The 12,104-nt window shown below is 30.2% G+C and overlaps 1 protein-coding gene across 5 annotated transcripts in view; it reads right to left on the reverse strand.

Moving 5' to 3' along the window:
- LOC135133947 (oxysterol-binding protein-related protein 6-like) overlaps positions 1 to 12,104 on the reverse strand; it is a 50,150-nt gene that overhangs the window by 7,721 nt on the left and 30,325 nt on the right. For 4 of the 5 annotated variants that reach the window (XM_064062512.1, XM_064062513.1, XM_064062511.1 and 1 more), the window contains exons 3-6: positions 8,421 to 8,715; positions 2,777 to 2,991; positions 2,555 to 2,731; positions 2,324 to 2,504 (exon numbers count right to left, since the gene is read on the reverse strand). In XM_064062512.1, the coding sequence (XP_063918582.1) occupies positions 2,324 to 2,504; positions 2,555 to 2,731; positions 2,777 to 2,991; positions 8,421 to 8,715 (868 nt within the window). The remainder of the gene's footprint in view (positions 1 to 2,323; positions 2,505 to 2,554; positions 2,732 to 2,776; positions 2,992 to 8,420; positions 8,716 to 12,104) is intronic. The other variant, XM_064062510.1, reaches the window with a different exon arrangement.

The following is a 12,104-nucleotide window of genomic DNA, read 5'->3' on the forward strand; positions in this document are numbered from 1 at the left end:
TATGAACCGAAGTTTTTCCTTTATCAATCACACTTTATTTAGGGCAAACAATTGCGTCAGGAACAATAATAATCTGAGCTGAACTCAATTAAAATTTTCTGAATCGTTTTTTATCACAATAAAACTACTTTTTACGTAAATAATTGCTTCAATAATCATTGACTATCATAACAAAATTTGTAGGTAGTTTCATCGCTTTATCTACCATTGTGAACGTTTTATAACTTTCAAATAATTAAATCTCATAATTGAAAGATAAAGTGAAACTGACCATACAATCGTGCATAACTTGAAAAACCAAAAAAAACTAATGCATTGTCAAGTCTTATGTAATAGATAATTAAATTTGTAATTTTAATTTACAGAAATATGTATTAAGTTATACAACTTCTGTTCTAGTTATCATAAATCAAAACTGAAGTTCATTTCGTGGTCTAAAAAGTTTAATTTGCGCTAGGAAACAAGATAACCTTTACATAATCCCAAAAGCAGTTCAATATACCATTTTTCCTGTCCATTTAATCATAATAATAGATATAAACATTTGGGTAACGATAATATTGATGTAAACTAATTCTTATAGTCCAGTCATTTTAGGATAAAAAAGGGATCAATCTCGGAATGAGAGATAATAAGCTGAATTTTTGTATATACCTTAATTTTGGCGTTTTAAAAGTTATGTCAAAAGTCTCATAAAATCTCGTGTCTGCGTCGTAAGTTATTCAAGGTCAAAGATGAAGAAAAACAGTTTTTTGCGATTATCTCGGTTTCTCTTGCTCCAGTGATGTTAACATCTATTATCATAATTGTAGAGCACAAAATTTGGGACACATTTTATTTGAAACATTTTTTCATGCGCTCAATCGTTTTTGAGATAGAGGGCAGTGAGCGCGCAGCGCTCATCCATACGTAATGTAATGCAATCAACCGTGAATATCTATGAATACTATCTTGAATTTTGAAAAATTTGTATTATTTATCAATTAATACATTGTATTTAAACATTTTACATATTTTCAACATATTAATTGAATAATACTTACCTACTTTGTGTAATTAAAAACGCATTTAATGAAATATTTATTGTATATCTCAATTTATTTATATCTTTAAAATGTGTAAGGTTTTAAGTACTTATTTTTCTATCATGATTACAACTGGAAGGTCTGGAAACAACGATTCAGGGCACCGAAGATGATGACGATGAAACAGAAATTCCCGAACGTCCAGAAGATGACAGTGAAGAAGCAGAAAATTAATACTTTTGTTCTTTAAATTATTAAAGATTTCTAGATTTTCACTATCAATTTAATTTCAATCGTAAGAAATGTACAGGTACTGAACAAAGATAAAATTAAAATACATTAACTCGTTTTACTTCCTTAAATTTTTACTTTGAAAAAATTAATATAACTTTTAGATATATAATAATATAACAAGTATAATATATTATCTAATATATAAAAACTTACACATTTGAAAGATAAAGTACTTAATTATTTTTCTACTTAAAATCTACTTTCAATAAATTAAGATATACATACAATAAGTATTTCATTTAAAGAGTTTTTAATTCCACAAAGTAGGTAAGTATCATTATCATTAAATGAATGTATTGAAAATATGTAAAATGTTATTAAATGCAATGTATTAACTGATAAATAATACAAATTATTCAAAATTAAAGGTAGTATTCACAGATATTCACGGTTGATTGCATTACAGTACGTATGGATGAGCGCTGCGCGCGCACTGCCCTCTATCTCAAAAACTATTGAGCGCATGAAAAAATGTTTCAAATAAAATTTGTCCCAAATTTTGTGCTCTACAATTACGATAATAAATGTTAACATCATTGGAGCAATAGAAACCGAGATAATCGCAAAAAACTGTTTTTCTTCACCTTTGACCTTGAATAACTTACGACGCAGACACGAGATTTTATGAGATTTTTGAGACAACTTTTAGAACGCTAAAATGAAGGTATATACGAAAATTCAGCTTATTATCTCTCATTCCGAGGTTGATCGCTAATTTGACTGGACTATTAGTAAATTATGTTATCACTGCACTTATTACATATTACCACGTGACAATTATTGTGTTTTACTGTTATCAAGAGTTATTTTAATTCACTCCCCGCTGTTCTACTTGGAACACAAATCTTTTCCATGTAAATAGTTTGTGGCATTCGTCTTTGGCTCGTGTTACACCTACTACCACACACTATAATTGTTTTAGTTTTTAAAAAATGTCTGCGAAATGACATTTAATGGTCTCAGAAGCACTAAAATATGAGTTCAATAAAACGTTGCGACATTACCTGATTTCGCCAAAGACAAAAAATCCTCCCTCAGCTGATTTTCCGTCGACAAAGAAATAACATCTACGTTACTAAGACTATCAGGAGTAGGAGTAGTAGCATTAATAGGCACTGGCAAGCTAGCCACAGTATTGACTCCAAGTTGCTGGGGAGAAGTCGACAGCACCGAAAGCGAATTAGCCTGAAACACAAAACTTAAAAAATAATCAAACCTCGTAAATCCAATATTACGGAAAGTGGAGAAGTGTTGTCGGTATCCGTTCCAGTAGTTGAAGATTTATTAGCGCTACTAAATTGGATGGTTAAATCGACGCTGCCGCCTTTCGCGGACTTTTTCTTCTTCAAGCCGAACTTCCTCCTGTCTTTTTTTATGTTGGGAGAGAGAGCCTCGGGTACACACTGAAAATGCTATTTAATTGCTTTTATTATTAGCAGCCACTATGAAGGACGAACCTCCGTTCCCAATATTGCACTAGCCTCTATTTGTTGCAGGAGTCTGGACAGCTTCGTTATGTTTTGTTCTAAGCTTGTCGCGTCTCTTTGAAACTGATCGAGGGACGTTAGGGACTCTTGGAGCCACAGGCTTAACCGACCCGAGCTCGGCGGGGGCTGCAACCCCCGGGTTAAGCTACCATCACGACTTACGATCTCTGGTGTTCTGGGTATACCTTCAATTTAATGCGAAATCAGTCAGGATGGGATTTGTTGGTGGAGGAAGTTGTGAGCTTAATGAAATTTACGGGAAAAAGCTGCTACACGCCAAATTGAATTAAGTGTAAAAAATGGTAAACATCGCCGAAATTGAACACTGCAGTAGTATTTATTAACAAAAACAAAAAAGTTTCCATTCAGAAAAGAAACAACATGGACAATTCTACACGCTACTATCTACTGGATATCATATTGTTGTCAATTTGATTAGTGTTTACACAAACACACAGTGTTTACGATTCACAACTATTGGCACATTTACTTCAAGTAAACACCAAATATCAAATCTTGGATAACATATGCTAAATTTTACTTTTACTTATAATTTTTAAACCTAATTTCATACACAGGGTCGTTAGAAAGTGTGGAAACAGTTAAATATCTTGAAAACCAATTGTTTAAATCAACTGAAATTAGGTATAGGGGTACAAGAAGTTGTGTTCTAATTATTCGTCAAAAATTTGTTTTGCTTTGTTTGTTTTCGAGACGCAAGGCCAACTTAATTTTTTTTAAATGACACTACCACATATGTAATTAATACAGTTTTGAATAGAGCTTTTTTTCTGAATTCACTGATATAGCACAATCATACTTTCTTTCTGAAACAATAAATAAAAAATGATCCTTATTTACTTCCTGGCAGTATTCTTATTTAAAATAATTTATTTTGCCATTTCAATCAGAAAGAAAATATGATTGTGCTACATCAATAAATTCAGAAAAAAAAGCTCTATTCAAAAATGCATTAATTATGTAGTAGTGACATTAAAAAAAAAAGTTGGGCTTGCATCTCGAAAAGAAATGAAGTTAAAAATAGTACTTCTATTTATAATTGGCTTCACAAACATGATTAATATACTATTTTTTTTTCACTAGTAGAAACCGTAAGACAATAAACTGAAAAAAAACCTTCAATTTTTTTGATGCAAAATGATTTTGTTTTGATTTATAATCAAACTTAACCTAAATCTTCAACACAAAGAAAACCGTTTACACTTGTCGCTGAATTAATCATTTTATTTTTCACCGTCCACCAACTACCATGCGTATACTCAACTAATGTTAGTAGCACATTTATCATTTATTCATTTTTTAAGAAATAATCACATAAAGTATTTCATACATAACCTCAATCTTCTTTTTTAACCTTGGTAGCAAAAGTAATACCTCTAAACAAGTCGATATTTGCATGCTTCATGGCTACTTGTGAAAAAAATTTTTTTGGGCACAACTTGTACCCCTATAATAAGTACCTAATTTCAGGTGATTTGTACAATTGGTTCTCAAGATATTTAACCGTTTCCATACATTCTAGCAAGCCTGTATATATTACTAACTATAAAAGCAATTAATACTATAAAGAGTAAAATTGTATTTAGTTTTCAACATTATCTTTCCAGTAAAATAAAATTAAAATGTTTCTGTAATAAGTATCTAGACTATTAGTTGTGACATTAAATCACGATTATTTCATTTTTCAAAGTTTTTCCTGATTTTAACTTAAAAACTAAAGGCATAAATAAAATGAATATCTATTAAGGCGAAAAAAATATTCCATTGAAAAACAATGCTCGACTTTTTCCCACGGTTCATTTCTAAAACTGAATTTAAACAATTGTATAAAAATAAGGTTTTTAATTATTTTCAAGCAATCTATTTTATCTGCGACGATGTTTTTATTTTTCTGTAGCATATAAACAACACCCTTTTACTAATTAGGATGTATAAAATAGTTAGTCAAGATATTACAATAATTTACCTACGAAATTACAAGAAAAATTCCAAAACTGCTATAAAACAAAACCTATGAAATTAATTGTTAATCGTGGATCGCAAAATATTATTAAACTATTTTAATGGTACAAGTGATAGCCTCGACTTCCCTTATGAAAAAAAATATATAGAGCCGATTAATAGAAAAGCGAATTAAATATTTAATTCTCGACTAATTTCACACAGGATTAAAATGTGGAATATGAACCTGTGATTGGTTAAAACATGCACGAACCTCAATTAAAAGTTAATCGCCAATTAATTTTAATTTCGCTTTCTATAACCCGGGTCTAAATGTACTTACTAGTTTCTGTATGTTTAATAAATCAATCCATAGAAATTGTAAAATATAATATTTAATAAACTCTAAACAGATCAAAAAATATACTAATTCAACACTTGATTGCGGTTTGATTTTTTTACTACATACAAACCAGCCAAATTTTAAGGGGGTTAACTCTCTTTCAACAGTCAGAATCGTGGTTCGTTAAGTTTGATTTAAATGTTTGACGTAATATTTTCTGCACATTTATGTACAGAATTATGTACAAGGAGGGTCAGAAAATTATAACCCGTCATAAAGTAATTGGCGGCGTTTACTAATAAGTTTAGACAAACTTTATAAGAAATATACAATGGTACGTTATACAGATAACAGTAGATTATATTTTTTATTTATTACTCTTACAATACAAGAAGGTCTTCCCAGTCAAGCGGTTTTACTACCTCTACGGTGACGAACTCTAAAAATTACCGCAAGTTGAGTAGCAATTAAGTCATAACTGAAACACATTTTTCGTAGAATTTTACAATAATTCATTTTTTTACTTTATTACAAATATTAACCCATTATTGATTTTGACGGAATGGAATATCTTTGCGTTTTGGTGTTTTTATCCAACACTTGAAATTTAAAATTATCGTAAAAAAGTTATAAATTATCAACAAAGTCACAATTGTCGATATTATAAATACGTCATATAAGAAATTAAGAAAACTTAATTGGGGATAGGATTTACATTACAATATTAATTAACAAAAATCCATAAAGCAGCATTTTAGTTGGTCGAAAGTTTAACAAAGTTCAAGTTTAATGCTAACTTATTTTCGTCAAACTAACTTGTCATTAATTTAAAGACAATTTTATTTTTATACAAACTTTTCAGTATTGATCCTCTGGTTTAATAAGGTCAGCATAGGGATAATATTAGGTCTATGAAAAGTGAGTAATATCTGCGTAACATGAAATAAAATATACGTAAAAGTGGTGATCTGATGATTTTATTACTTCAGTACATGTATATTATTTTTTCGAAGTTTTTTCCACAATAGTAACTTAAAAAATCTTTATTTCAGTTTTCTAAAAACAGAAAAAAAAATTGCAAAAAACTACTTTGTTTACAAAATTTAAAATATGTACTTTAATTTTTTATTTACGTGACACAATTCCTCTATGAAGTTACTAAGGAATTTTATTATTTTCTATACTTTTTAAAATAAAGCATTATTTAAATTTAAAACCTTCGAATATTGCTTTTAAAACAAAAGAATTTGCTGTATTCGTAGCTATACAAGAATTTAATGATAACAGTGTTTTTCATGTTTTTACATCGTAATTTAATTAACAGGATTGGAAATATAGGACAATAATAAAAACAAAGTTTTTATTATTTTCTTTTTTAATATTAAACACTTTTGTGATTAATCGAAAAAATTCGATCTACTCGATTTTATGATTTTTTAATACTTTTCTCTTTTTAACGAACTTGTTAACCCTTATATTATTGGATTTCAAGAATTGTATGTTCTTAAAATTAGATTACCATAGAAATATTGTAAACATTTCCACCAAGAATTTATTTATATCAACACTGTCACGTCACACTGGTTTACCTCACGAAGCAGAATCACAAGGCGAGGAACGTAGCTAAAAGTCGCCTATTTATACGTTGAAAACGACAACTTTATTAAAAAATTAATTAGAAAAAAAAGCAATTAAAAACTCGTGACATCACGAAGTTTGTTTTATTAAATTTTATATAACTTTAGATCTTGGAAATGAATTGCCGTTACCGCAATAACCTGGTAATTTGGTAGATAATTTAAAGCAAACATGAAAGCTTCCGGACAACTAACTAAAAAACAAAAAATGTATATTCTAAAAAATGACTACACTAACTGCTGCAACAAACAAGTACAGTTTTGAGCGGAAAATTTTAAACTACTGCACTTAATTTAAAAGCTGATACGCACCAATTACATCCGCTGAAGCTGAACGAAGTTTTTCAACACGACGATAAAATTTTCTAGCTGAAAATATTGAAAAGCATTTAGTCGTCAATTACTTTTACAATAAACTTAATTAAGTAGACGACTATTCTTTAGGTGTAAATAGTTACAGCATATTTTGTACATTTTCAGTACGCTCATATTATGAGCATAGTACGTATCTTTACACCCTGCTCTATGTTATTAGCAAGTTTGATCATTTCCCGTGAAAGAATTACAAACACTTAATATGTGTCTGGTTCAACTGCGTACAATTTTATTACAGGAAAGGTACGATTAGCATGTGCAATCTGACACCTGAAAGTTTTATATATGCATTTTACATCACAAAACTGTTTTCTGTGTAACAGCAAATATTTGTTGATTATTTCGTTTCAATTCTGAGTTATCGCATTCTCTTTATTTTTGAATACAGTTTAAGACACATTTCCATAAAACCATATGACGTACATACTGGACGGGAAAATAAAAAAAACAGCCCTCTGCAAATATCAGTATGACATTAGATTTCTTCTAGAAACTGCTACCGTGCGCACTCAACCACAGACATAATTAAAACAAATTGCAATTATATAATTAAACTGCTCTTTAGCAACTCATCTACGAAATGCCGCTTATATTAATTGCATCTTATTGCGTGAATTATAAAATTTATGGAATTTTTCAAAAGCTGTATAAATGGTTTCGACGAAAATACATTAAAAGCTTATTTTTAATAATTCCAGTTTAAGTCAAAATCGCTCGAAAAGTATCACAGATGTATAAAAAAAAGAGACAAACAGACCACCCGTTATTGATATCATCAATATCGAGCGTGTATTGTCCGAATTAATGTCGATAACCTGCTTATTTATTTACAGACTGATTTTGAGAAATCAACGATAGGTTCAACCGAAAATGTGCCCCATAATTTCTGCTTACCACGTAAACACATATATAAAAGGTATGGTGATAAATATTTTAGTGGCCGACTAAACGATCATTAATTGCATGTTTTTTCAATTTAATTTTGTGATGGGCTTAAATCTAAGACACATTCCACTTCAGGATTACTCCATTACCTACGCAAACGTTTATTTAAAATTCTAAACCATAATTCAAACAATGGTGTAGTAATTTTCCTGGAAACACATTTCTTTATGTTAACACTTTACAGCTTCTGTACCGTTTAATGGTTATTAATCCTGAATATTTCAAAATCGTGTGTAAAAGTGGCCGTTTTGGCGCAACAGCTCTTCTCGTGTGAAAATTTCATTAACATGGCAATTAATTCCCCATTTTGAGAGTTCTGTGGCATATGACTACAAGTAATAAATTTACTCACTGTGCAGGCCATCTGTCGGTTTAAACAAAGCCCCCACGTTCGTTCCATACGTAAGAATATGCTGCCTATACAACCTATGAGCCGTCAACTGTTGCACCCAACTCGTAAAAGCGTCGTCGCTTTTGGCTTTTAAATGATAAATAAATTCCTCTGCGTCTATATCTATTCGTCTTCTTTTCGCTTTCGTAGTGATCACAGACAATCCAATATCGACAGATCCGTGTATTTTTCCTTTACTGATTTCGCTGGGGCCTTTGCCGTATACTAGAATACCCTTTTCTATCACAAAATATCTCTGGAAAAGAAAGAAGAGAATTTTTATTGGGAATTAATACAAAAATAACAAGTCATACGTGGTATATGAAAAATTCATGAAACAATAGGGAGTTGAGGTACGCCTCTTTGGGAAAAGTTTCGTTTTTAGTAGGATATGTTTTAGGATTGGGAATTGGCATTTATTAATTTTAATAATGTGGAGGTCAAATGAATTAGTCAGATTTCAGGAGCTGCATACGCTTGGAGTTCTTTGGGATTCATGTAAGACTAAGCGTTGATTTTAGGAAGATATGTTGAATTGGATAAATCATTTTAATTGTGAATACGAGTAGCAGTGAATTCGTAATTAATTTTCTTATCACATGAATATTCATTTCGGCGAATCAAACAGAACGTGTAGAAACAAAAATTAACAGTGATTCATCACAACAGCTTGAAATATTAATGTTTGAGATTCGACTACACCACATTTTTGTATTTGTTGATTTAATTTTCTTGGTTTTGTCATTTCTAAGTAAGTTGTGAAATTTTGTCGAATTGTTTTACACACTTGACAAGTTAAAACGATTACATTTTTGGTGGTCTGAATAGATGAATTTTGATTACGTAAACGATATTCTTAAAATAATACATTTAAAATTTCACAACACATCTGTCCGGCGATTACTTGTCGAATAACGGATACAGACGAAAACGGAAGATCTACTTTTTCATGTGGTAGGGGCCATGAAACGTCGATACTAGAAATAAAAAATAAAACCACAAAGTTGTTACAATCAAAAGTAAAAAACCCTCTGCATTGTAGAATGCAAGTGTAAACTCTAATTTTATCTACTAAATTTATTATTTCAAAAATGCAAACAATCTTCAGTTAACAGAGACGGAACCCGCAAAATAATATACACTTTAATTAAACACGATGTTTATGTTTTGTATGCTCGCGATAAGCACACTGTTTATTAAAACACTCAAAGCTTGAAATTCAAACAAGGAACAATTAAACTTTTTATCTAAAAACATTACTACCGGGTTTCAGAACATTTCTTTTTAAGTAGATTCTTCTCTAAACAAATTAAAATCCATTTATTATTTTATTTATTTTATGGTGAAGGAAATGTATTATATTGTGTTTTTCAGTTTTTAATTTTTGGTAGCACATAGGTACACTCTATTTTAGTTTAGTAATACTAACTAACGCTATTGACAAAACGAATCTGCGTCAAATACAAATGGGTTTCAAATTTGTGACTGGAAAATCGTTAAATGATAAATATGAGAATAAATGAAGAAAAATTGCTACAACATTAAATTATAGTAATAGAAGTTGCACAAAGAATATAGATAATTAAAATTACAAATTAAAACTAAAGGTACAAAATAAATAAATTACACACGTGGTTTCGACGGTGTGGAATACTTCAAATTTATAATTTTCGTAATACTTATTTAATTTTAAATGTTGAAATTGTCAAAAGAATTCTACATTCTGAATAATACAGAGCTTAAGCCACTGTTATTTAAGACTATAATCTAAATATGAAAAACCTATTTCTGTCTTTCAATTTTAAAAAATTGAAAGCTTCAATTGAAAAAATGTTATCTTGTGCCTCAAAATTTGCATGAATAGTCTAAATAACTTCATAACTCAAAAATACTTAAATGAAGAAAAGTTACATTGGAAAATTTATCAATATCAAAAATGGTAATTATAAAAATACTTTAAATGAAAAACCAATGAACTTTTTGAAGTTCTGATAGACAAACAGTTTTGATTTTGTCCAAAAATCTGCATAACTAAGGTTAAAAATATGGGTGCGTTGATAAATAGTGCAGACGCGTAACATGTTACACATTTTAGATATCATTTATCTAGGATAACGTCACCAAGGATAAATTTTTATTAGCATTTAATGTGTATACAATACCTAACGTAATCCACGGGCAAGATTTTAAACCAATCCATTTTATGTTTTTTATTTAATTTTTTAAACAAGTTGAAATAAGTTTTTTCGAAACGGTGAAAATGTATACAAAACTCACTTGACATACACCTTGTAAAACTTTTATGACTTAAGCTGCTTAAGTCAAAGCACCCTTATAAGTCAAACTGGCTATTGTATAACTTAACTCAGTTCACATGTACCTAGTAAAACTTTACAGCTCCATTATGGCAACAATGAACAGTAATAATCCTTGCAGTTCGAGTCCATTATAAGGGTTTTACAAGGTGTATGTATGTCAAGCGAGTTTTGTATAGGTGTTTATTACTCCTTAATGAAAATGAGTGGTATGACAGGGTCCTTCCGAGGAATGACTACTTTCGTATTAAATATCTCGACGTTTCATAACCCCTACAGTACAAAAAAGTAGTTGCAGTGGAATCTGCAAAACCGAATGCTTTGAAATCTTGCAGATGATTTACAGTTATGATTAGCACGATAAGTTTTTATTCAAAATATATTTACTTGTCCCCTCCAAAAAATTGATGACGTCACCTCAAAAGTTTGCCGAATTTCTCGCTTTCCAATTGTGCATCATTTTTAATAATTTACAGAAATAGTTTTATTTTCAGCGAGACCGACACTTGAAAATTATTAAAAATATTATTATTATTATGTTGTGGATATGGATTTTAAAATCATCAATTGACGTTCAGTTAACGTTAGTTTTCTCATAATTTTCTTCGCGATGCATAACATCGGTTGCGAGCCACTAGTCTGCCGTGGTCCATACGCAGCGCATAAATTTCAACCGCTTAGCCCTATTTTTTTTGTGTTACACTACATCTATCCAAACTGATATACGTGTCCTTGCAAAAATATTGATGACGTCATCCCAAAAATTTTTTAAAATGCTCCACTACAAAAATGTAATGAGAAAAAAAACATAATAGGCATGCCATCGTCACGTTTCCGATAGCGAGGGAAGTACTGTCTAAACTCTTTAAACCAATTTTTCCTTAAGTTGTGACCCCTGTTATTTATATAATTTTTTATTTAAAAGAAGAACGGTACACGTTATTCTTTCATTATTAATATTACATTGCACGGGCGAGAATTGACCTATTCTTAATAACATGTCGATCGGAATATTTTCAAATGGAAAAATACACACAGGCGTAGCGTTGCCCTTTACCAATGCATTCATATTTTGGAGCAATAGGGTTTTCCACTAAAGTTTAAAATCAAATCTTAACTAAACATTCTGAAACAATATCTAAATACATGTACAAAAAACAAATTTGAACTATTTATAAAAAATAATCGCTTTGAAAAAAATTGTCAAAATAATAGAAGAGTGAGAGACCGGCTCAAAGTTGCAGTATTTCGCGGTTAAAAGTGTAACCAATCACTTTGAAGCGATGGCAGTGATGCTGTGTTGCCAAACCTGCTGGTTTATTATATTGAG

Source organism: Zophobas morio, unplaced genomic scaffold, assembly GCF_036711695.1.
Source record: "Zophobas morio isolate AGI-343-1 ecotype UQ-CSIRO unplaced genomic scaffold, CSIRO_AGI_Zmor_V1 ptg000023l, whole genome shotgun sequence".
Taxonomy (NCBI): Eukaryota; Metazoa; Arthropoda; class Insecta; order Coleoptera; family Tenebrionidae; genus Zophobas; species Zophobas morio.